This window comes from Ahaetulla prasina, chromosome 1, assembly GCF_028640845.1.
Source record: "Ahaetulla prasina isolate Xishuangbanna chromosome 1, ASM2864084v1, whole genome shotgun sequence".
In the NCBI taxonomy this organism is placed as follows: domain Eukaryota; kingdom Metazoa; phylum Chordata; class Lepidosauria; order Squamata; family Colubridae; genus Ahaetulla; species Ahaetulla prasina.
Window position 1 is genome coordinate 93,073,996 of NC_080539.1, and position 27,891 is coordinate 93,101,886.

Here is a 27,891-nt window from a genome sequence, read left to right on the forward strand (position 1 = left end):
TGCCGATGCAATGAGGGAGGCGTAGCTACGCCTCGCTTCCCTCAATGCCACTAGGTAAGCCTAGTATAGGACTTCACTAGTGTCGATCAGCTTCCGAACGGCTAGACCTCCAGGAACTCTCTAGGCGTCTTCTCCGGCGTTTCATCCCTCTCAGCTCCTCGGAGAACCAAGGAGCCGGTTGGGACCTGCGCCGGGTCAGAGGCCGCAAAGGCACGACACGGTCCAAGGCCCCCGCCGCGGCCCGTTCCCAGGCCGCAACAAGTTCCTCAGCCGAGCCGTGAGCCAGACCCTCAGGAAATGGCCCAAGCTCCGTCCGGAACCCCTCCGGGTCCATCAGGCGCCTGGGACGGAACCAACGTATCGGCTCCGTCTCCCTGCGGTGGTGAATGGCGGTCAGAAAGTCCAGGTGAAGAAGAGAGTGATCTGACCATGACAAAGGTTCAATGACTATTTCCTTCAAGTCCAGATCTCTCAACCACTGACTGATACAAAAATCAGATCCAGGGTGCCACCCCCAATGTGAGTAGGGCCATCAACTACTTGGGTCAGGTCCAAGGCCGTCATGGAGGCCGTGAACTCCCGAGCTGCTGTCGATGACGAGCCGGAAGATGGCAAGTTAAAGTCCCCCATGACTAAAAGTCTGGGGGTCTCAACTGCCACCCCAGCCAGCACCTCCAGGAGCTCGGGCAGGGCAGCTGTCACACAGCAAGGAGCCAGGTACCTGATCAGCAAACCCATCTGACACCTATGACCCCATCTCACAAAGAGGGATTCGCACCCGGCAATCTGAGGTACAGTGGTCTCCCTCGGCTCTAGGCTCTCTCTAATCACAACCGCCATCCCCCACCCCTACCCTGAGCCCTCGGCTGATGGAATGCACGGAAACCCGGCGGGCACATCTCAACAAGGGGCACGCCCCCTTCCGTGCCCAGCCAGGTTTCCGTAACGCCTATAAGGTCCGCGGCGCCCCCCTGAATAAGGTTGTATATTAGGGGGGCCTTATTAACTACGGACAGTGCGTTGCATAACATGAGCCGAAGGCCCAGGCTCTGAGGGTCTTGACCATCCGGGGAACGGGAAAAGGACGAGGGATCGGGGCGCGCGATCGCCTGCAAACATCGAACGTGCGCCCCCTCAGAACGATATGGTCCCCCCCTTCCGCCATATCTGCCCCTCCCACTTACCGTGCAAATCAGACCACCCTCACCAACAGGAACGCAATCTCCCCCCCTAGCCTCCGAACCCATTAAAGAACCGTCACGAGCATGCGCGAGGACTGGCCCCCCACCCGACGGGCTACCCCCAACGCCCGCCCTAACCCTCCCACCCCTTAAAAAAGCCCTATCTAAAAACCCCCAAAGGCTCTTTTTTTTCGCATGCCACCTCTGTGGGTCCCAAGACCCGTCATTGAGGCCGGCCCTTGATAATGCGGCCGTCATTGAGGCCGGCCCTTTGCATTATTTTACAATGCAAAGCAGTTTGGGTGACGCAAGCAATAAATAAGGAACATGCTGTCATCAAACAAGACAAGCAAACAATCTATAAATATTCTCAGGAGGTTAAAAGAAGTAGAACCATAAGCTCATATATGTTCCTAAAGACTAGATGATACTATTATTCTTATTTTAGCTCTCTTTGAAGACCTCAAATCCATTATATCTTCAACATTTCTAATACAATTCTTCTGTTTTTATTGAGCATGGACTACTGTTCTTTCCTCAATTATTATTCTGTTACAATAAACTTGATGAAATATGCAAATAACCTTTCAGAACTGTATGTCAATTCTGGTAAATTTATTAAACTTCAAAAATGTATTTTAGTTTCTATCCTGAGCATTAATAATTTGAAAATATATGGCTCAATCCTACAAACTATGTGTAAATTGAAATCCTTCCCCCTTTATCTTTTAGGATCAAAGTTCCTCCAAAATTACTATGAAAAAATGAGAACAAGTGATAGAAATCAAGGATTACTTCTATTACTATATACCTTTTGTTTACACATGGAATGGATGAACTATATGGTGGGGAAAAAAATCCCTATTATTAGTGATGGAATTATATATATACTTAAAAACAGAGAAAAAGAGAAGAGAGAGAGAGAGTAAATAATAAGAAAATGACTAAATTACATAATTCAATACATTGGAAGGATTTCTTTTACCAGTTTTTCTTTCGTCTTTCCCTCTTCCTTTCTCCCCCCACCCCAATTTGCTAGCCCCTAAATGCATAATTCAATGATAATGAAAGAATCACTGTTCCTGTAAAGTAATCAACAAATTTGGCATCAATAATCCTTTTGTTCAGAACATATAAAAAGCTCTTTCATTTTCAGGGAGTGGAAAAGCATAATTAGAAAGAACTGTGATTCTTTTAATTGGAAGCTACTACATTATTTACAAATAGTGTTTGAACAAAAGCTTTTAGGTGTTTATACTTCAGTATTTGTGCTTAATTAAGTAATGTTTAGCCATTTTATGGCTGAAAACTTTTTATTTGCTACCTCATAATTTCCATTAAAATTTGTAGCATTCAATGCTCGCTATTGTGTGGAGATGTTATCCTAACATTTCTAGATGTATGCATTGCTTAAAATGTATACATTATAAGAAAGCAGTGTGCATACCTGTAGGCCTTCTTTTGAATTTACAGGGTTTAAGGGGTCATACTGAAAACCCATGAATGATACACATTTTTTATTCATCACTCCAACACAATAGCAGAATCAACCCCATGACAACCTACTGAGATAGAGGGAAAATAGCAAATGTCATGTAAACCTATCAAAAAGTATTGCATGAGCATGTTCCTGGTTTTCTGCTCATTCTCTGAGAATGCCTGTTAAGTATTATAGCAGGTTTTCTTTTTGATACTTTAGCACCTAAGGCACATTATGCAAGGAATTTTTATTTTACAAAGAACCATTTTTGTGTGTGTGATCTATCATATTCCTACATAAGTTAAGCGGTAAGTCTGAAACTGCAAATTCATTTTACTATCTCATCAAAAATGTTTACAACTGTACTACAAAAATATTCTGGCCATTAAAATTCATAGGCCAGCTTTTCCCAATCCTGATGTTCTTGGACTTCTACTCCCATAATTCTAAGCCAGCAGAGATTGGACATGCTGGTTGGGGATGTAGGGAATTGAGATGCCATTGCTTTAAAGAGCAACTTGATGGGAAAATCAGCTATATATTACATGTAAAGCTGTCATATACTTTTACATATAAACTCACAGAAGTGAGGTACTTAATTTTAATTTAATGATTTCATATCCATTAATTTAAAAAAATCCATTATCTGCCAGCAGAAAAGTAAACCGAAGTGTATCTAAATATTAATTCTTTAAAAATTATCCCAACAGAGGTAAATGTATTTCAGTGAAAGGATATCTTGCAGGACTGTCTTTAAGTGCAGTTAAAAATCCCGTTCTCTGAGTTCCTGTAAAGTAATCAACAAATTTGGCATCAATAATCCTTTTGTTCAGCACATATAAAAAGCTCTTTCATTTTCAGGGAGTGGAAAAGCATAATTAGAAAGAACTGTGATTCTTTTAATTGGAAGCTACTACATTATTTACAAATAGTGTTTGAACAAAAGCTTTTAGGTGTTTATACTTCAGTATTTGTGCTTAATTAAGTAATGTTTAGCCATTTTATGGCTGAAAACTTTTTATTTGCTACCTCATAATTTCCATTAAAATTTGTAGCATTCAATGCTCGCTATTGTGTGGAGATGTTATCCTAACATTTCTAGATGTATGCATTGCTTAAAATGTATACATTATAAGAAAGCAGTGTGCATACCTGTAGGCCTTCTTTTGAATTTACAGGGTTTAAGGGGTCATACTGAAAACCCATGAATGATACACATTTTTTATTCATCACTCCAACACAATAGCAGAATCAACCCCATGACAACCTACTGAGATAGAGGGAAAATAGCAAATGTCATGTAAACCTATCAAAAAGTATTGCATGAGCATGTTCCTGGTTTTCTGCTCATTCTCTGAGAATGCCTGTTAAGTATTATAGCAGGTTTTCTTTTTGATACTTTAGCACCTAAGGCACATTATGCAAGGAATTTTTATTTTACAAAGAACCATTTTTGTGTGTGTGATCTATCATATTCCTACATAAGTTAAGCGGTAAGTCTGAAACTGCAAATTCATTTTACTATCTCATCAAAAATGTTTACAACTGTACTACAAAAATATTCTGGCCATTAAAATTCATAGGCCAGCTTTTCCCAATCCTGATGTTCTTGGACTTCTACTCCCATAATTCTAAGCCAGCAGAGATTGGACATGCTGGTTGGGGATGTAGGGAATTGAGATGCCATTGCTTTAAAGAGCAACTTGATGGGAAAATCAGCTATATATTACATGTAAAGCTGTCATATACTTTTACATATAAACTCACAGAAGTGAGGTACTTAATTTTAATTTAATGATTTCATATCCATTAATTTAAAAATCCATTATATCTTCAACATTTCTAATACAATTCTTCTGTTTTTATTGAGCATGGACTACTGTTCTTTCCTCAATTATTATTCTGTTACAATAAACTTGATGAAATATGCAAATAACCTTTCAGAACTGTATGTCAATTCTGGTAAATTTATTAAACTTCAAAATGTATTTTAGTTTCTATCCTGAGCATTAATAATTTGAAAATATATGGCTCAATCCTACAAACTATGTGTAAATTGAAATCCTTCCCCCTTTATCTTTTAGGATCAAAGTTCCTCCAAAATTACTATGAAAAAATGAGAACAAGTGATAGAAATCAAGGATTACTTCTATTACTATATACCTTTTGTTTACACATGGAATGGATGAACTATATGGTGGGGAAAAAAATCCCTATTATTAGTGATGGAATTATATATATACTTAAAAACAGAGAAAAAGAGAAGAGAGAGAGAGAGTAAATAATAAGAAAATGACTAAATTACATAATTCAATACATTGGAAGGATTTCTTTTACCAGTTTTTCTTTCGTCTTTCCCTCTTCCTTTCTCCCCCCACCCCAATTTGCTAGCCCCTAAATGCATAATTCAATGATAATGAAAGAATCACTGTTCCTGTAAAGTAATCAACAAATTTGGCATCAATAATCCTTTTGTTCAGAACATATAAAAAGCTCTTTCATTTTCAGGGAGTGGAAAAGCATAATTAGAAAGAACTGTGATTCTTTTAATTGGAAGCTACTACATTATTTACAAATAGTGTTTGAACAAAAGCTTTTAGGGGTTGTTCCTTTATTGCTAGCAAGGAGGATTATTTTGCTTGATTACCGGCCATTTGGAGTTTTTTACTTTCAGAGCAGAGCGGCAGCGTTAGCGCAGTTTGGCGGGTTTCGCCATTAGGCGCGCACACCGGCCGCTAGAATATCGGAGGGGCTTCCCTCAGCTGAGGGTCCCCCTTTTTGCATCCGTGCCTAGGCTGCCAGCATTTTTGCTGCCACGAGTGCCGGCAACAGCCTTGTCTTCGCTGTAGCGCGGCCGGGGAAGACGGCCACCAGATTAATGTCTGCAGGCATTAGTTACATATAAATAAGATTCATGATTTCCTTCTTTTTACTTTCCTAATATGGAAACAAAATATTTCAAGCTCTGTTTTCTCCATAAAAAATGTGCTTAGTGATTTATATTCTCTCTCACGCACACAAAAAAATGTTTTGGCTGGATCAGGAGATCTTTAACTACAGTTTGACCCAAATTCCAAGCTTTTTACAAATTCCTTTGGAGATAGTACTAGGAGATATGAGCAGCCAGCAGTAAATTTCAGCTTAATGAATTCAAAGCCCCAAGTGCATTACTTATTTATCAGATTCATATTTAGCTGAAATTACAAAAAAGATTCTTGGCCATTTTGTGGAATTCTTGAGTGAAGGGCCCTTTGAAGAACTGGCCACAACAGCATTTTGGGAAATGAGAGAATGGATTCAGCCTTTTATCTTTTTTTCCATCCATGGTGGCATCTCCCAAAATAGTTCATGCTACTAAACAAACAAACCACATCTGCCATTGGGCTAACGTGAAACGAAACTCTAGCTGATTCCACTTTTGCTAAGACAAGTATATCATATGGTTTTTATATAGATTAGTATGTGTGTGTTATTTAACTTTACAGCCCCTACTTTGTCTTCACAACAGGTTTATGACATATTTTGGGCTGAATGATAATATTTAAAAAAAGATCACCCAATAACTTTCCATCATCAAGTGGTAACCTGAAGATGGTCTCTTTTCTTTCAGTCCAAAACTCAAAGCACTACACCATACTGACTGCTTATCTGATTAACTATGTACCTGAACTAGAATTTGTTAAGATCTTTAAGATTGTCAGGGACCTTGATTTCTACTGAAAGTCTACCACTCAGTGAAAACAGCCTGCAGAAAAACTGACAATAATAGCCAAATATTCTTTTATATAACCTAATTTAAAAAGGCTACACATGATTAAGAAATAAAAAAAAAGTTGGCAGGGATCTGAATTAACAAGAAACTTTTACAGCTGGAAATTATGTTGAAGGGCAAACAAGGAATACCATTGGGGGGGGGTGTAGGTTCTATACGGATACAGATATCCTAAATGATCAAGATTAAAGTTAGAATTTAATTCTCAAGGAAATGACTACATACATAATCTGATTTTACTAGCATACTTACGATGGATGATGTGAGTAATAACGAATGCAAATATAAAAACTGTCAGAAATGACAGAGATAAAATAAACATATAAAAAAATCTGTAGTTTCTTTTCCCCACACAGTTGCCTACCCAGGGACAATGATGATCAAACCGTTCTGAAAAAAAATGTAGAAGAAAAAAAGAATTCAATTAGGAAAAAAATTAGCTTAAATTCTCATTAACATGATTTGTTACATATTATGTTTAGGTCATAGTTATAGTTCTATAAAGTAGTCTTAAACAATACTTCACTCCTGTGCAAGTCTTCTCAAACCAATCCATATAATTCACTTTTTGTTTTGTTTTATGTAATATTAAGCAGGTCTTTCTCTTAGTCCCTGAGTGTATATACCTACAATGTTCATTTTTTGAATTTTCAGGGTTTAAGGCGTCATTCTGAAAACCGCTGAATGATACACATTTTTTATTCATCACTCCAACACAATCGCAGAATCAACCCCATGACAACCTACTGAGATAGAGGGAAAATAGCAAATGTCATGTAAACCTATCAAAAAGTATTGCATGAGCATGTTCCTGGTTTTCTGCTCATTCTCTGAGAATGCCTGTTAAGTATTATAGCAGGTTTTCTTTTTGATACTTTAGCACCTAAGGCACATTATGCAAGGAATTTTTATTTTACAAAGAACCATTTTTGTGTGTGTGATCTATCATATTCCTACATAAGTTAAGCGGTAAGTCTGAAACTGCAAATTCATTTTACTATCTCATCAAAAATGTTTTGGCTGGATCAGGAGATCTTTAACTACAGTTTGACCCAAATTCCAAGCTTTTTACAAATTCCTTTGGAGATAGTACTAGGAGATATGAGCAGCCAGCAGTAAATTTCAGCTTAATGAATTCAAAGCCCCAAGTGCATTACTTATTTATCAGATTCATATTTAGCTGAAATTACAAAAAAGATTCTTGGCCATTTTGTGGAATTCTTGAGTGAAGGGCCCTTTGAAGAACTGGCCACAACAGCATTTTGGGAAATGAGAGAATGGATTCAGCCTTTTATCTTTTTTTCCATCCATGGTGGCATCTCCCAAAATAGTTCATGCTACTAAACAAACAAACCACATCTGCCATTGGGCTAACGTGAAACGAAACTCTAGCTGATTCCACTTTTGCTAAGACAAGTATATCATATGGTTTTTATATAGATTAGTATGTGTGTGTTATTTAACTTTACAGCCCCTACTTTGTCTTCACAACAGGTTTATGACATATTTTGGGCTGAATGATAATATTTAAAAAAAGATCACCCAATAACTTTCCATCATCAAGTGGTAACCTGAAGATGGTCTCTTTTCTTTCAGTCCAGAACTCAAAGCACTACACCATACTGACTGCTTATCTGATTAACTATGTACCTGAACTAGAATTTGTTAAGATCTTTAAGATTGTCAGGGACCTTGATTTCTACTGAAAGTCTACCACTCAGTGAAAACAGCCTGCAGAAAAACTGACAATAATAGCCAAATATTCTTTTATATAACCTAATTTAAAAATCCATTATCTGCCAGCAGAAAAGTAAACCGAAGTGTATCTAAATATTAATTCTTTAAAAATTATCCCAACAGAGGTAAATGTATTTCAGTGAAAGGATATCTTGCAGGACTGTCTTTAAGTGCAGTTAAAAATCCCGTTCTCTGAGTTCCTGTAAAGATAATACATGTCAAATACAATGAAACTACAAACAAGTATCTGAAAACTCGACATACAATTGTATTTTCAAATAATCACAACACCTAATTTGTTTAAACCAGCCTTAAAATGTTGATGAAACTATTCAATAAAAAATAAAGTAAAATCAGAATTGCATACGCAGGATAGTTTCTCAGTAACACCAGATTAATGTCTGCAGGCATTAGTTACATATAAATAAGATTCATGATTTCTTTCTTTTTACTTTCCTAATATGGAAACAAAATATTTTCCTGCTGGAGAACTCGTGACTTCAGGAATGGGTATCACCCTGTCTTCTGGCTCTATGGACTGGGTTCAAACTTGAAGAGATGCCCCCTTTGCAGATGCTCCCAGTTTCAACTCAGTCCTGAGCTCATTCGAACCTTTTTTGGGGTTGTTCCTTTATTGCTAGCAAGGAGGATTATTTTGCTTGATTACCGGCCATTTGGAGTTTTTTACTTTCAGAGCAGAGCGGCAGCGTTAGCGCAGTTTGGCGGGTTTCGCCATTAGGCGCGCACACCAGCCGCTAGAATATCGGAGGGGCTTCCCTCAGCTGAGGGTCCCCCTTTTTGCATCCGTGCCTAGGCTGCCAGCATTTTTGCTGCCACGAGTGCCGGCAACAGCCTTGTTCGCTGTAGCGCGGCCGGGGAAGACGGCCACCAGATTAATGTCTGCAGGCATTAGTTACATATAAATAAGATTCATGATTTCCTTCTTTTTACTTTCCTAATATGGAAACAAAATATTTCAAGCTCTGTTTTCTCCATAAAAAATGTGCTTAGTGATTTATATTCTCTCTCACGCACACAAAAAAATGTTTTGGCTGGATCAGGAGATCTTTAACTACAGTTTGACCCAAATTCCAAGCTTTTTACAAATTCCTTTGGAGATAGTACTAGGAGATATGAGCAGCCAGCAGTAAATTTCAGCTTAATGAATTCAAAGCCCCAAGTGCATTACTTATTTATCAGATTCATATTTAGCTGAAATTACAAAAAAGATTCTTGGCCATTTTGTGGAATTCTTGAGTGAAGGGCCCTTTGAAGAACTGGCCACAACAGCATTTTGGGAAATGAGAGAATGGATTCAGCCTTTTATCTTTTTTTCCATCCATGGTGGCATCTCCCAAAATAGTTCATGCTACTAAACAAACAAACCACATCTGCCATTGGGCTAACGTGAAACGAAACTCTAGCTGATTCCACTTTTGCTAAGACAAGTATATCATATGGTTTTTATATAGATTAGTATGTGTGTGTTATTTAACTTTACAGCCCCTACTTTGTCTTCACAACAGGTTTATGACATATTTTGGGCTGAATGATAATATTTAAAAAGATCACCAATAACTTTCCATCATCAAGTGGTAACCTGAAGATGGTCTCTTTTCTTTCAGTCCAAAACTCAAAGCACTACAAACAAGTATCTGAAAACTCATACAATTGTATTTTCAAATAATCACAACACCTAATTTGTTTAAACCAGCCTTAAAATGTTGATGAAACTATTCAATAAAAATAAAGTAAAATCAGAATTGCATACGAGATAGTTTCTCAGTAACACCAGATTAATGTCTGCAGGCATTAGTTACATATAAATAAGATTCATGATTTCTTTCTTTTTACTTTCCTAATATGGAAACAAAATATTTTCCTGCTGGAGAACTCGTGACTTCAGGAATGGGTATCACCCTGTCTTCTGGCTCTATGGACTGGGTTCAAACTTGAAGAGATGCCCCCTTTGCAGATGCTCCCAGTTTCAACTCAGTCCTGAGCTCATTCGAACCTTTTTTGGGGTTGTTCCTTTATTGCTAGCAAGGAGGATTATTTTGCTTGATTACCGGCCATTTGGAGTTTTTTACTTTCAGAGCAGAGCGGCAGCGTTAGCGCAGTTTGGCGGGTTTCGCCATTAGGCGCGCACACCGGCCGCTAGAATATCGGAGGGGCTTCCCTCAGCTGAGGGTCCCCCTTTTTGCATCCGTGCCTAGGCTGCCAGCATTTTTGCTGCCACGAGTGCCGGCAACAGCCTTGTCTTCGCTGTAGCGCGGCCGGGGAAGACGGCCACCAGATTAATGTCTGCAGGCATTAGTTACATATAAATAAGATTCATGATTTCCTTCTTTTTACTTTCCTAATATGGAAACAAAATATTTCAAGCTCTGTTTTCTCCATAAAAAATGTGCTTAGTGATTTATATTCTCTCTCACGCACACAAAAAAATGTTTTGGCTGGATCAGGAGATCTTTAACTACAGTTTGACCCAAATTCCAAGCTTTTTACAAATTCCTTTGGAGATAGTACTAGGAGATATGAGCAGCCAGCAGTAAATTTCAGCTTAATGAATTCAAAGCCCCAAGTGCATTACTTATTTATCAGATTCATATTTAGCTGAAATTACAAAAAAGATTCTTGGCCATTTTGTGGAATTCTTGAGTGAAGGGCCCTTTGAAGAACTGGCCACAACAGCATTTTGGGAAATGAGAGAATGGATTCAGCCTTTTATCTTTTTTTCCATCCATGGTGGCATCTCCCAAAATAGTTCATGCTACTAAACAAACAAACCACATCTGCCATTGGGCTAACGTGAAACGAAACTCTAGCTGATTCCACTTTTGCTAAGACAAGTATATCATATGGTTTTTATATAGATTAGTATGTGTGTGTTATTTAACTTTACAGCCCCTACTTTGTCTTCACAACAGGTTTATGACATATTTTGGGCTGAATGATAATATTTAAAAAAAGATCACCCAATAACTTTCCATCATCAAGTGGTAACCTGAAGATGGTCTCTTTTCTTTCAGTCCAGAACTCAAAGCACTACACCATACTGACTGCTTATCTGATTAACTATGTACCTGAACTAGAATTTGTTAAGATCTTTAAGATTATCAGGGACATTGATTTCTACTGAAAGTCTACCACTCAGTGAAAACAGCCTGCAGAAAAACTGACAATAATAGCCAAATATTCTTTTATATAACCTAATTTAAAAAGGCTACACATGATTAAGAAATAAAAAAAAAGTTGGCAGGCATCTGAATTAACAAGAAACTTTTACAGCTGGAAATTATGTTGAAGGCCAAACAAGGAATACCATGGGGGGGGGGGGTAGGTTCTATACGGATACAGATATCCTAAATGATCAAGATTAAAGTTAGAATTTAATTCTCAAGGAAATGACTACATACATAATCTGATTTTACTAGCATACTTACGATGGATGATGTGAGTAATAACGAATGCAAATATAAAAACTGTCAGAAATGACAGAGATAAAATAAACATATAAAAAAATCTGTAGTTTCTTTTCCCCACACAGTTGCCTACCCAGGGACAATGATGATCAAACCGTTCTGAAAAAAAATGTAGAAGAAAAAAAGAATTCAATTAGGAAAAAAATTAGCTTAAATTCTCATTAACATGATTTGTTACATATTATGTTTAGGTCATAGTTACAGTTCTATAAAGTAGTCTTAAACAATACTTCACTCCTGTGCAAGTCTTCTCAAACCAATCCATATAATTCACTTTTTGTTTTGTTTTATGTAATATTAAGCAGGTCTTTCTCTTAGTCCCTGAGTGTATATACCTACAATGTTCATTTTTTGAATTTACAATTTCCCTTTTGTTTAGTTGATTAAAATGTGTTTACTGTATAAGTTCTGAAACAACTTTTTGACTATCTTTGATGGGCAGCAGAATTTTTACTTCGCTTTCAGATTTCAGCAAGCATTTGTTTGGTTGAGTAAATAATCTGTTTTCAATAATTATTTTTGTTATTTGTTTTATTATTTTCCTCCTAAATCAGGGGTGTCAAAACTCAGTTTCACTGAGGGCCGCATCAGGGTTGTGTTTGACCTCGGAAGACCGTGTGTGTGTTTTTGTGTGTGTGTGTGGCTGAGGGTGGGCATGGTGGGCATTTGACACAGGCTCAAGATGCATTTTCCCCCCTTCTTTCTTTCCACAGTTTTTTACTATAACCATTTTCTTATCTCTTCTACCAGATATTACTGGCAAACATTTATTACTTATTCCTCATACTCCACTAAACTTTTTATTTCTAAATTTATACCCTGTTGTTTAATAGCAAATTACTTTTCCAGGCAGAAAAGCTATTTATACTACTGTATTTTTATTATTCAACTAATAATAAAAATACAATAGCATAAATAACATGATAATACAAGCTCTAACAGCAGAGGTAAATTTCTAGGATAGTAAATAGAAATGGCTGTCAATTATAGACAATTATATATGCCAATTGTAGATTAAATGGACATGTAGTATGTAAAATCTGGCATTAAACTGTAGTATTAACATAGGATGTTGCTTGTTTTCTATCCAGATCAGGCACTTACTTGAGGCCACATAATTGTAATCCAGTACAATCCAGTCCTCCTGCAGCACTCTGTCGACCAAAAATGGGCCACGTGGACACCACATGGGGTCTTCACAAGGCCCGTTTTTGGTCGGCAGAATGTTGCTGGAGGCTGGGGAGGCTGGCAGAGACACTGTGGGCCAGTCCGTTGATATTTCCAGGTTGGCCCCATGGGCCAGATTTAAGCACCCCGTGGGCCAATCCGGCCCACAGGCCTTGAGTTTGACACTCCTGTCCTAAAGCATTTACTGAATACTTGGGGTAATTTTCTATAAATATTTTAAGCAAGCAAATTAAACTTTATTAAAATGATAAATTTTTATTAAGATGTTAGCCAACTACTTAAATTCAACAGCTTTGCTCCAGATATCTAACACTATTGCAAAGGAACTTGGGAACATGTTTCTTAGCTCTTGCAATGTAGACATTTTTAATAATGAAAGATCTTGAGCTGTTTCTGCAGCTATCATATCAGTTAAAGCAGAATAGTCTTAGGTAGGTAGTTAAAGATTGGAAAGGGTGAAGGTGTTCTTTTGGCAGGTCCAGGAGAACAGTTTTTGCATTTGCCCTTTGGAACATCATTACTATCCCACCTTCCAAGGTGAGATTGTCCCCCACCCAAGATAGAAAGGCCTTTTATTAGGCCTGGGGATCTCATGGGTGGCTATATACTGTAAATTTAATAAACAAACAAATAGCCCAGGGATAAAATACTACCGGTTCGCTTTGATTCGGGCGAACTGATAGTGATAAAAACTACTGCTTCGGGTAAACGGGTAGTTAAAAAACGCTGCCGGTTCTGGTGAACCGGTAATTAGCTACCAATTCGGGTGAATCAGCAGTAAAAAAAAGTGTTTGGCGCACAGCACGCAGCCAGTGAACCAGTAGCACACCGGTTCAGATTTCACCACTGAAACAGCCCTTTTCTGAAAACTCTATCTAGAAGGTAGAGTTAGGCTATCTCCTAACTTTAGGATTAGATGAACAGAACTGGCTTTTGTTTACAAATATTGTAACAGCATTCTTTAAAACCATTGTTAGAAAATATTCTGCCACAGAAAACACAAGGGCTTTTGTGTGGAATACCAAAAACCTGGCTAATTCAATGAGGATCATTCACATTTGTGCCCACTGGCAGTATGCCTTCTTGTGGTTTTCTCTGAAACCCTATGATTTTAATGTATGACTGCATCCATTAGTCATTCTTCATTTACATGTTTCTCTACCTAGCTAATCTGTATAATGTCATTTTTTTCCACTTCATTACTAAAACACAGAAAATCTAGAAGTATAAATTAAACTCCTACTTCAGTAACTTGATCAGAAACAGACAATTTGGTGCCTTCCATGTTGCAATAATCCCTCATCACTAGCCTTTCTGGGTAACACTAAGGGAAGCATGTGGATGCCTGCTTTGCATTAAACACATTAGCAATTAATTCTCACCTTGATTATTCTGGATTTAGATTTTTGCCACCCAAATAAACTTCGACATATGATTGTTCACAAATTACAAGTTCATTCAGGGGCCTGAAGCCATACCAACAGGAGGTAGCATTACCTGATCAAATTTGCTCAGGTCTGGAAGCTAAACAAGAATCAGGTCTCGACAAGTACTCAGGGTTGTCAGGTAGACTGGGGAGTTTAAACAGTCCCAGAAGAAGGCACAGATAAACTACTTCAGTACAGTTGCAGAGGAAAATGACATGGGTATGTCCAGGAAGTAATCTGGAGTCAACCAAGGGATCTTTTCTGCATTTTTTTACTCAAAAGTGTGTATACCCTTTTTAATCATAGAAGCCCAAAATCATTATAATGTAAAAAATAATAATGTTTTGGTTATAAAATTAAGTATTATGCCTTTTCTGTTACCTTGTGTACTGAAGCAAATATTGTTTTATTCGGATGTATATTATCTTTAGCAAAATATATGCCTCAGTTTATTAACAGATTTCTTAAACATTAAGTTTAAATATGACATTTTACTCTAAAATCAATCCAAAGAGCAGCAGTTGCATTTCCAGCTGAAAGGAAGCTTGAGGTGATCGAATAGCAAACCTGAAATTACATATTCGAATCTGGGATGTATAAACGGAGAAGGGTAAACACTGACAGGTTACCTTCGGTTGTACCAGTTTGACAAAACAGCAAAGGTGTACTTTAATAATGAGAAATACCAAATGAATATAATGACCAGTAATTCATCAATTCTCTGCCACAGCTATCTAGACCAGGGGTCTTCAACCTTGGTCCCTTTAAGACTTGTGGACTTCAACTCCCAGAGTCCCTCAGCCAGCAAAGCTGGCTGAGGAACTCTGGGAGTTGAAGTCCACAAGTCTTAAAGGGACCAAGGTTGGAGACCCCTGATCTAGACTAGTAAGCCTTTTTTTTTTTTACTCACCTACACAGTTATCACAAAGGCTGCAATGTGAGGCACGGGGTGGACGGAAAATCTTGCAGGTGAAACAGTATTTTAATTTCACTGCCTGACCATTAATGATTATTTCTTTTGTTCTGGGAGGGGGACGGTATCCTCCTGCACTAGAGCCATTTGCAATGTCTAAATAAGGAAATAAACATAAACATAAAAACTCTCAGTACTTTTTATTTTGCGTAAATATTATTGTAATATAAATTAGAAACACCTAAATAAAATTAGTTGTGTCTTGTAAATCATTTATTATTTAGAAATTAATATGTAACAAACCAAATGCTACTTGATTTAACTCTTATAAAACACATCACATTGAATATGCAACTTTCTCTCCAAATTATATCCTCATATTTTCAAAGCTACAAAATCTCTTCCATCTGCATAGTAACAAGGCAGATGACAAACACAAAAATATATTTAAAAAACATAAGGAGATTAAAAATAATTCTGCCAGTTCCCAATTTTGCCTGTCTATTTCCCACACTTTTATTTTGCTTGCTTGATGTTTCCACAGGTGAACAAAGTAGCTTTATGAATAATTCATTCATCTACTACTCCCTTTTATGGCTAATATTTTTCCTACTTTATTTCCTTGATTTCTTATGTGAATCTGGCTTAACTAGCCCTTTTCCAAGTTTTCTTAAATCACTATGCCTCTTTGCTCCTTCTCTGTAGGTAATTTCATCACTCCCCATGGATTTCAGTATTAATCATATACTGATGATATCCAGCTCTATTTTGCCTCTATACAACTGCTTCTCCAGATATTTAAACATTGCTATTACCACTTCCTTGTCTTCCTTTCCTTTGTTTAAATATATTCAAAGTACACTTTCTTACCTTTTATTCTAAGGTTTCAACTCTTTGCTCCCTGTCCCAATATATGTATAGGTTGCAAATTCCCACCCCTGAAGAAGAAAAGGAGCTAGAGATCAAGTCCAGGCAGAACCCTTAGGGTCTAATTTACAAAAATATCCACGCAGTAATGTAACAAATGCAGTGGCCGAGTATGAACTAATAACCCGTCTCCCAGTTTCTCGAGAAATAAGTAATATGAAAGTGCATGATACTGATAAATACTGAGAGTACCAACAATATGTTGTCTAATTTCCTAAGTTATCTACCATTCTGAAAAGGTGATTATCTCACACAAGGCTGTCTACTTCATATAAACTGTTTTCTATTAACTGTTATCTCTAGTGTAGAGATATTCATTAAAATAATGAATAATGTATTCCTGACGGAGGTTCCTGACAGAGCTTGGGCCGTTCCCTGAGGATCTGGCCCACGGCACGGCTGAAGAACTAGTCGCGGCTTGGGAACTGGCCGCGGCTGGGGCTCTAGACCGTGTCATGCCTTTGCGGCCTCTGACCCGGCGCAGATCTCAACCAGCTCCTTGGTTCTCCGAGGAGCTGAGGGAGATGAAACGCCGGAGGAAACGCCTAGAGAGTTCCTGGAGATCCAGCCGTTCCAAGGCTGATCGGACACTAGTTAGGTCATACAGTCGGACCTACCTAGTGGCATTGAGGGAAGCGAGACGTTCCTACGTCTCCTCCCTCATTGCGTCGGCAGATAACCGTCCGGCCGCCCTGTTTAGGGTGACCCGCTCTCTCCTTCAACAGGAGGTGCGGGATGACCCATTACAGGGACGTGCCGAGGAGTTTAGTGGTAATCTATACGATAAAATCGTTCAACTTCGGGACGGATTGGATCAAAATTGGGTAGATCCAGATGAGAGGTTTGAGACACGTCTTGTTGAGATTGTTTGGGATGAGTTTGACCCTGTGACTCCTGAGGACATGGACAGGTTGCTGGGGAGGTTGAATGCCACCATATGTTTGCTGGACCCGTGCCCCTCCTGGTTGGTGCTGGCCACGCAGGAGGCGACACGAGGCTGGCTCCGGGGGATTACAGATGCTTCTTTGCGGGAGGGTGTCTTCCCTGCTGCCTCGAAAGAGGCGGTGGTGAGACCCCTCCTCAAGAATCCTTCCCTGGACCCAGCTGCTTTAGTAAATTATCGTCCGGTCTCCAACCTTCACTTTACGGCGAAGGTTGTAGAGAGTGCGGTGGCATGTCAATTACCCCAGTACCTGGATGAAACCGTCTATCTAGACCCGTTCCAGTCCGGCTTTCGACCCGGTTACAGTACGGAGACAGCTTTGGTCGTGTTGGTGGATGATCTCTGGAGGGCCAGAGATAAGGGTTACTCATCTGCCCTGGTCCTATTAGACCTCTCAGCGGCTTTTGATACCATTGACCATGGTATCTTGCTGCGCCGGCTAGGGAGTTTGGGAGTGGGAGGCACCGTTTATCGGTGGTTCTCCTCCTATCTCTCTGGCCGGACGCAGACGGTGTTGGCAGGGGGGCAGAGATCGACCCCGAGGCGCCTCATGTGTGGGGTGCCGCAGGGGTCGATTCTCTCGCCTCTCCTGTTCAACATCTATATGAAGCCGCTGGGTGAGATCATCAGTGGCTTTGGGGTGAGGTACCAACTGTACGCTGATGATACGCAGCTGTACTTTTCCACCCCAGGCCATCCCAACGAAGCCGTCAAAGTCCTGTCCCGGTGTCTGGAAGCCGTACGGGTCTGGATGGGGAGAAACAGGCTCAAGCTCAATCCCTCCAAGACGGAGTGGCTGTGGATGCCGGCACCCCGGTACAGTCAGCTGCAGCCGCGGCTGACTGTTGGGGGCGAGTCATTGGCCCCGATGGAAAGGGTGCGCAACTTGGGCGTTCTCCTGGATGGACGGTTGTCTTTTGAAGATCACTTGACGACCGTCTCCAGGAGAGCTTTTCATCAGGTTCGCCTGATTCGCCAGTTGCGCCCCTTCCTGGACCGGGATGCCCTATGCACGGTCACTCATGCTCTTGTTACCTCTCGCCTGGACTACTGCAATGCTCTCTACATGGGGCTCCCCTTGAAGAGCACCCGGAGGCTCCAGTTGGTTCAGAATGCAGCTGCGCGGGTGATAGAGGGAGCCGCTCGCGGCTCCCATGTGACACCACTCCTGCGCAGACTGCACTGGCTACCTGTGGTCTTTAGGGTGCACTTCAAGGTGCTGGTTACTACCTTTAAAGCGCTCCATGGCTTAGGGCCGGGTTATCTGCGGGACCGCCTACTGTTACCGAGTGCCTCCCACCGACCCGTGCGCTCTCACAGGGAGGGACTCCTCAGGGTGCCGTCCGCCAAACAATGTCGGCTGGCGGCCCCCAGGGAACGGGCCTTCTCTGTGGGGGCTCCTACCCTCTGGAACGAACTTCCCACAGGACTTCGCCAACTTCCTGACCTTCGAACCTTTCGCCGCGAGCTGAAAACATATTTATTCATTCGTGCAGGACTGGCATAGGATTTTATATTTTATATTTTTAATTTTAATGGGTTCTATTGTTTTAAATTTATCTTAATTAGAGCCAAATGGAATAAGTTTTTTAAACAGTATTTTTATCTTGTATTTATATTGTCGCTCGTTTTTATCTGGCTTAAACCGCCCTGAGTCCCTTGGGAGAAGGGCGGTATAAAAATCTAATTAAATAAATAAATAAATAAATAAATAACTTTTATTAATAATAAAATAATGTATTAATATCCTTGCCTATTGTGCAGAAGTTGTTTATTTATGTAGCTAAAAAATGTTATTTTTAAATAATTCTGTTCTTTATCCAATAAAGCTTCCAAGGCAGCAATCCCTTTTTTCAGGAATGCAGTAGGTTCTTCATGAATTTTACTTCCGTATTTCTTTACTTCCAAACTTCCTTCACTTCAGGGGGTATATTTTTCCATTCAACTACTTAAATGTAATGAAGCTGTAAGGCTATAATCCTTAAATATTTAATAACAGATTTTTTTCTACTGATTACAATAACTAAAATGGGACTAAATGAAAAATTAAAGTGCCCCAGATTTGTGAATTAAAATCATGAATTTGTTTTAACTTGGATTGGAGAGAATTGCTTGCAACATTAAATTTCATGTAATCTGATGACTTGACAGCAGACCAACAGTCTGTTTCAAATTACCAAACTTTACTATGTTTTTTAAATATTTCAAGTATTTGCATAAGCCTGTTATTTCAAGCAACTGGTTTTTCCACTATTTTTCTAAAAACTTAAAATTATTCTAGTTTCCAGTGTCTTTTCCAGATTTGTTAAGATTTGTAAATTTCACTAGCAGATAGCAATAACAAAAGCACTTAAATTTATATCCCGCTTCACAGTGCTTTACAGCACTCTAAACATTTTACAGAGTCAGCATATTGCCCCCAAAAATCTGGGTCCTTATTTTACCGACCTCAGAAGGATGAAAAATTGAGTCAACCTTGAGCCAAGGAGAATTGAAATCTTGGAGTGAGCAGTGAGTTAGCCTGCACTGTATTCTACAGTGGTGGGTTTCAAAATGTTTTACTACTGGTTCTGTGGGTGTGGCTTGGTGAGCATGGCAGGGGAAGGATACTATAAAATTTCCATTCCCACCCCACTCCAGGGGAAGGATACCATAAAATCTCCATCCCCACCCCAATCCAGGGGAAGATTACTGCAAAATTCCCATTTCTTCCCAATCAGCTGGGATTTGGGAGTCAGAGAATAGATGGGGGCAGGGCCAGTCAGAATTTTTACTACCAGTTCTCCAGACTACTCAAAATTTCTGCTACCGGTTCTCCGGAACTGGTCAGAACCTGCTGAAACCCACCTCTGGTATTCTAACCACTGCACCACTACAGGCAGTGAAGAAACTTGATTTTTAGGAACTCTGGTGTAAGATGTCATTGAACTGCTATTTAACTATGACATTTAGGAGATTAAGCAAGAGTTATATCTTATTTGGTATTCTCTAAATAAAGGCAAGGGTCTCTTAAAAAGCAAGAACCTATCAAGATGGCTGTAGCGGACTGAATTGTGCAGTAATTTCAACAAAGTTGCATCTGCTTTAAGAAGTTTACTCACTAGTATGCTGTGACTTCTTACAGGATCACAGGTGAGGTAGTCCTCGACTTACAACCACAAATTGAGCCCAAAATTTACATTGCTAAGCAAAACAGTTAATAAATGAATTTTGCCCCAATTTACGACCTTTCTTGCCACAGAGGTTCAGTGAATCACTTCAGTTAAGTTAGTAACATGATTGTTAAGTGCATCTGACATCCGTATTGACTTTGCATGTCAGAAGGTCACAAAAGGTGATCGCATGACCCTGGGACATTGCAACCATGATAACTACAAGCAAGTTAGCAAGTATCCAAATTCTGATCACATGACCCATGGGGATGCTGCAATGGTTGTAAGTGTAAAATGTCACTTTTTCAGTGCCACTGTAACTTTAAACAGTCACTAAACGAATGGTTGTAAGTCAAGGACTATCTGTATATCTTCTTTCAGGCTAGGACTATCTGTATATCTTCTTTCAGGCTGGCAAACAAAGAGCAGCTATTTAACAAGCATACTGTGTTCCTAGGAGATTTGAAGTACTTTTTTTATAATGTTAAAATGAAATGTTCATATAGAAAAGATGCAATTCCTATTAGATTCATTATGCAATAATATAAATATATCCATCCACATAAGTAATGTGCTTTGCTAATATGGTTTATTTTGTAATGCCAAACAATTATTAAAGAAAGAAGTAGTAACCTTTCTAATAAGGATTTTTTTAAAACAAAAGTTGTATTCTGCGTCATCAGCTAATTTACAAAGACTTTTAAAAATACTTATGCTATTCTGTGATGAAAAGGGAATCTTTATCAATTGTGTAATAATTCACTTAAAATCAACTATAACACAGTCACCTCACCTTGCACAATTAAGTGACTCCATCCCAGCCATGAACCAATGCAAGAATTAAATGAAGACTAAAGATCAAGGTAATAAAAGGGTGCAATAATTATTTCAACATTTAGCAAAGATACCTAGACAAAAGCCTGCCAATGGAACTCAATGATCTTCTCTAAAGAGCCTCCTCTTGACTTATTGTCCCATCCTCCAGATGATCCTAACAACAAGGAATGAGTATTTTCTCATGCTACTGGTGATTCAGGAACTATTTTCTCTGTCAATGCTGTCCACTGGAAATTCTGAATAATTTTTGGTTTTGTTTTTCCTAAAACTTTGGCAGTCCTCTCATGGAATATCTCAGGAAACAATACCAAGCCAAAGACTCTGCTTTTATGAATTACATTACCAGATTTGAGAGACTATTCCAGGAAAGTGGGTGAATTGCTCTTAGATAGAGACAGGTCCTTTTCACTGGAACAGGATAGAGCAAACTCGTGTGTGTGTGTGTGTGTGTGTGTGTGTGTGTGTGTGTGTGTGTGTCTAGGATCTAAGTTTACAGATTCCAACTGTTGTAAATCATAGAACAAGATCCATTGGAGCATAATGCAAAGACTGTGTTATTAAAATTTAGCACTGTAGACCAGGATGTATTTTGGCTCCTTTCCTCTTCAATTTAAACATCAACCCTATTGTAGCCAAAATTATTCTAGGCAATTGTATTTTATGATGTAGTGCTTATATTTGCAGACGTTATTTGATTGAAAATAAACTCTGAGTGCCCTAGCACTTATTGATCTGCGCTTGAAATTAACTATATTAAAACAAGGAGCTTAATTTTTGCAAAGCAAACAACAAGGCTAAATCACCAAAGCAAGCCAAAATATTTAAATATTTGTAATTGGTTTTTCATAGGCTGTACCAAATGCAATGCATACCAAAACTATGTAATCCAAAATGCACAAAAATCAATAATATCTGTATAATCTTTCCATTTCATCAGAGATGCACTACATGTTCCTGCACCATTAAAACTTTAATTCACTGAGAATGCATATCCGACTTTTGTTTATTATTTTATTTATTTATTTTATTAAATTTTTATACCGCCCTTCTCCTGAAGGACTCAGGGCGGTGTACAGCCAGAAATAAAATACAAGATATATACAATTAAAACGAATTAAAATATAGCAATTATTAAAGTTAAAAATGAATTTAAAATTTAAAATATTAATAAACCCCAATATAAAATCAAACTATTATGCTATCTGGTAATTAGGTGGGACCATATATCTTTTTTTGCCTCTCTGAAACATGGTACTAAGTATTTAGGAGGGAGGGGAAGTTTAATTACAATAAAAATAGGTACATGGATTTTTATTATTCCTTGCTAGTTATTGTTTTTTTTCTCCACTGATTAATTATGGGGTTTTTTTTAGAACATCTAGGCTGCTCATTGCAGACAATTCTAAATCAATATGAAAAAACATACCTGTAAAAATTGCAAGAATGGATTCTCATCCATCTAATAAAGGGCTATGATCAAACACTTCTGCATTCAAACAACATGCTAGAGATTTTGAAGTATTACCCAGAGACAGATCTTGAGTAGTCTCTTTTTTTAGGCTGCCAAGATATTTAAAATTAAGCCAAATAAACTTCTAAAAACTCTAAACTTCTGAAAAACACTAGCATTATGACGTTTCAGCTTCTTCTCAGCAGTTATTCTTGAAAGCAGATATAAAAACAAAAAATATTTCAGAGATAAAAAGAATTTTTATCAGAGATTCTTGTGGAGAAGAATCCAAACCATCTCATTCTTATTATATTGCACTATATATCACAATGTAAGGGCCCAATTTTCTAACTCCTTATCTGGTGAATAATTCAGTTCTGATTTATGCTTATTTTTTTATCAGACCGGTGAAAATCGGTTTCCTTTAATATAGCTAAATTATATTATAAAGTCTGTAAAACTAGGCACACCTGACCACCTCAATGACCCAGTTATAATTTTTTGTTGTCTTGATTTTATTTATAAAAAGAAACTGTCTATTTTTAAAAAATTATTTGTTAAGTCACAGAATTTTGATCTGTGACCATAACAAAGGTTTTATCAATGATTAAATCATTTTGTGTCAAAACCTATCAATTGATTAAACTTGAAATTCTTAAACAAGTCTCCCAGGTAGACCAGACAGGGAAACACTATACAAAGAGCTAATTCTACTTTATTACAAGGCTACATTAATATAATCTTGTAAATCTAAAAGTACAAATTTCCTGCTGTTTCTTTTTACAGATTAGTAAAACAGATTAGTTAGGGCAGATTCTTTCTAAGTTTCTTTCTCTGCCCATTAGTCGGTTGTGGGCTCTCCCTCCATCTTCCACAATCATTCTCTCATTCCATTATAGATAATTAGTAAAATATCAAATTATTTGCACAGTAAGACAGCTATCTTATTTTGGTTCTGTATATAATGAGAGATTTTTTTAGAAAAAACAATTCAATCAGAAAAAAACAATTCAATCAGTAGAAGTCAACAAGCAACTAGTGGACAAGATGAAACTTTAGCAATTTACCATTACAATAAGCTTGACATATTCTGACATATCCTGAATATCCCTAATGATGTTAAGCATTTGATAATGAAGTAATTTATATTTCAGTGCAAATATTCCAAATACAAATAATTAAAATATAAATAAATAAAAAGACCCCCCCAACCAATCACGACAATCAATAACATTTCCTATATGGTTAAAAATTTCTGATTTCTGCCAAAAGGCTATTCTGAAAAACAGGCACTGCCCGTGAAAACTACAACTGCCTTCTAGTTCCACCTCCTTTTCCCCCAATTAACTTCACAGAAGTGGGGAACAAGTACTTGTTTTTCCTGAGATCACTTTATCAGTAAGGTTAGCTGATACTTGCAGTTGTGGAGTCAATTATCACCAAGCCACAAATGGCTTTATGCATAAAAACAAGCACAGTAAATTGCATCCAGAAGCTTATTAGGAACCAATATGAGCTCACAACCAATATTGTATCACACATTTATAGCAAAGTATTGGCTAAATTCTCCAAATTTTGCTCTTAACACTGCCCTTTGATAAATCTTATCAGTATGCAGCTGGAAGTAATGTTCAGACCTCTCTCTGCCTCTTCCTACCCTCAAATTGTATAATGGACAAAAACTTAACCCACTTTAGCTTTAACCGCTGCTGTTAGCCAAGAAAGCAATATGTTTTTTTCCATTCTCCTCTAATGCAGTCTAATGTCAGTTCGGTTTAAAATTTAAAAGAACTGATGCAAGATAGACACTTTCACTATAAAGCATTTCTTCCTAATAACCTCAATTTCCAAATTTCAATCTGTACTTTTATTATTTAAAGCCTGAATAAGGGAATGTATACTATATTATGTACATGTTCAGATCATTCAAATAAAGCACAGCACTCACTTTGTCTGGATCACCTAAGGAACACGAAATCATTTCTAGTAAGTATGGGTAGAGTGTGGGAAGGTGAAAATGATACATGCTCTATCAGTTTTAATTAAACATGTCCATAGAGTTGTGAGAATCAAGACTGAAGAAGCGAATTAAAGCAGAAATGTAATGTTATTTTGATATTCCCAAAAAGTATGGAGTGATGATTGCTTATTCTGCTTCTGTAAAAAGTGGTAGATGCTAGTTCAGATCTAGAATAAAATGTATGTCATTCATGAAACATAAAAGGAAATGAAACAGCGGATCAATCCGGCTAGCATGAACCAGTAGTGCCAGCGGCTGGAGGCTCTGTCTACCCGCCGGGACATCATTATGTCCCGTTTTTGACCCTCTGTGCATGTGCAAAAGAGGCGTGCATAGCACACATGCACTCCTGTTCTCGAATTGGTAGCGAAAATAAGTGGATTTCATCGCTGAAATGAAAGCTATTCAACCTGTACGTAGCAGTGCATTCTTTTCTCAATGCTCGCTTACTTTATACATAAATATCTGTTTGAGAATTTTATCTAGTATCATCACCATGCTGACCAAACTGTTATTTTTCCAAGATTATCTTAATTGCATGAAACACTATTTATTTAGGGCATGAAATTGTATAAAGAATGAAACGGCAGTGAAGCTTAAAAGGATTTTGCTGAGTATATACTCAGCTGTGATCTAAAAAATAACAGGATGATACATACCCATCTTGCTATTCTATTTCAGGGTAAACAGTATTATTCCAAATGTAAAGAAAGATTAAAATGTACTAGAAAAGAGGTTAAAGGCAGGAAGCAAAAAGGGGAAAGGATCTAATTAAATTAAGTTTACACCAACTTCATTCACTATACTTTTCTATGCCTTTTTGTTTTTATCTTTGCTTTCAGTACACTCAAAAACAAATTAACATATTACCTTTCTGTTCCCTAAAAAAACCTTCATTTTTTTATAGAATCTTTTGCTCCTTATAACCACACCTTTTTTCAACCCCTTTACTCTTCCATCATATTTCATTCAATTTGATCTATCTATTGTTGTTCTTCTACATACACTTGTATTCTCTTTTTGTTTCTGCTTACCTACTCAATTTTTATTTATCTAAAGTAAAGTTGATAGAACTTTCTTACATATAGCCATTTTCACTTCTTTCAACCAACATTCATTCTTTAAATAGATTGCTACTTTTCTCCTAACATTTATACATCTTAAAATTTTTCCATCCATTTTCCTATTTTAGTAAATATTCTAGTAAGATACAATATTAATTTCAAATTAATTTGTTTAACTTGCATTCATTCACTTCATTTAAAAAAAAACATAATTACCTTGATCTTTAATTTTCAGATTCTTATTACTTGTTGCATTGTATGATCTAACAACTGCTACAAATCATTTATGTTGTCAGGCAACAACATGGCATCACCTATACTCAAAAGCACATACCTGTGTTCATGTGCCCAACCAACATGTTTTTAATATTGCAAAAAGTATTCTTTATAATTCATCCATAACTACAGTAAAAAATCACACAACTTTGTTTTACTCCATGTTTACTGGTGGACCATTTGATAAGCATTCCAATTCTTCTCATGAATGCTTTTCTATTTACCCTATATCACTTTTGATATTGACCTTGATATATTGCTCCAAATCATTTGAACAATTAAGGCGAATCCTTCCTAAATTTATTCCTCTGATGGTTAATCCACTGGGGGCTCCTCCCACACTTGTCTGATTGTTTCTTATGCAGCATCATTTCCCTGTGTCCCCAAGGTCATCCACACATTTCCCCAAGGTATCCGATTAGCTTTGGTGCCAAGGCAGAGCTAGTCAGAGACTCTCAATTTCCAACCTGATGCCTTAATTACTACTCAAACAGGCTCTGTTCATGCCACATTATTTTTAAAAAATCATATCATGTTTTAGATACTAAAATGGACAGCTAACATCAAAAACATCATTAAAAAAGGACAGCAAAGAATGTTCTTTCTGCGCCAACTCAGTAAGCTCAAACTGCCCAAGGAGCTGCTGATTCAGTTCTACAGAGGAATTATTGAGTCTGTCATTTGCACCTCTATAACTGTCTGGTTCGGTTCTGCAACCAAACAAGAAACACACAGACTTCAGAGGATAATTAGAACTGCAGAAAAAATAATTGCTACCAACCTGCCTTCCATTGAGGACCTGTATACTGCACGAATCAAGAAGAGGGCCATGAAAATATTTACAGACCCCTCACATCCTGGACATAAACTGTTTCAACTCCTACCGTCAAAACGACGCTATAGAGCACTGCACACCAGAACAACTAGACACAAGAACAGTTTTTTTCCGAAGGCCATCACTCTGCTAAACAAATAATTCCATCAACACTGTCAAACTATTTACTGAATCTGCACTACTGTTAATCTTCTCATAGTTCCCATCACCAATCTCTTTCCACTTATGACTGTATGACTGTAACTTGTTGCTGGCAATCCTTATGATTTATATTGATATACTGTCCATCAATTGTGTTGTAAATGTTGTACCTTGATGAACGTATCTTTTCTTTTATGTACACTGAGAGCATATGCACCAAGACAAATTCCTTGTGTGCCCAATCACACTTGGCCAATAAAAATTCTATTCTATTCTATACATACATTATTTTAGTCCCTGACTTATTTTACATTCCAATATTTTGATATGCTGTCTGGAATCAAAAAATAATTTTCAACTTGCTCCAACATCTACACAAAAGCAGTGTGTGTGTGTGTGTATAATTATATATAAAGCTTCTTTTTCAGAATTGTCTTTACTACATTTTAAAAACTAAACTATAAGTTAAGCCTTTTGATTGCTGCAAAGGAGATACTGAAATCATTTTTTACCAATTTATCTTGTCATTTAAATCAAATGTATTATCTGTGATCAGTGTCTACTATATAATAAGGCAATAGTATAAAACATTTTACGGCTATATAAAATGCTCACATTGTAAAATTAACTTAGTTGATCATTCAGTTAGATGTAGATGTTGCATAAAGTACAGGAAGTCCTTGATTTACAACAGTTCATTTAGTGACCATTCAAAGTTATAACTACACTGAAAAAAGCGACTTATGACCATTTTTTTACATTTACGACTGTTATAGCATCCCCATGGTCACAAAATAAAAATTCAGATGCTTGTCAACTGACTCATATTTATGACGGCTGCAGTGTCCGAGAATCATGTGATCACTTTTGCAACCTTCTGTCCAGCAAAGTCAATGGGGAAGCCAGATTCACTTAACAGGGTCACTAACTTAACACTGCAGTGATTCACTTAACAGCGATGGTAAGAAAGGTCGTAAAATGGGGCAAAATTCACTTAGCAAATATCTCACTTAGAAATTTTAAGCTCAATTGTGGTCATAAGTGGAGGATTATCTGTAACAGA

At 37.7% G+C, this 27,891-nt stretch overlaps 1 protein-coding gene across 2 annotated transcripts in view; it reads right to left on the minus strand.

The window, feature by feature from the left end:
• The window catches only part of ZDHHC14 (zinc finger DHHC-type palmitoyltransferase 14), an 82,706-nt gene that overhangs the window by 23,030 nt on the left and 31,785 nt on the right, over positions 1-27,891 (minus strand). For both annotated transcript variants that reach the window (XM_058168773.1, XM_058168765.1), the window contains exons 3-5: positions 15,181-15,339; positions 11,617-11,754; positions 8,322-8,370 (exon numbers count right to left, since the gene is read on the minus strand). In XM_058168773.1, the coding sequence (XP_058024756.1) occupies positions 8,322-8,370; positions 11,617-11,754; positions 15,181-15,339 (346 nt within the window). The remainder of the gene's footprint in view (positions 1-8,321; positions 8,371-11,616; positions 11,755-15,180; positions 15,340-27,891) is intronic.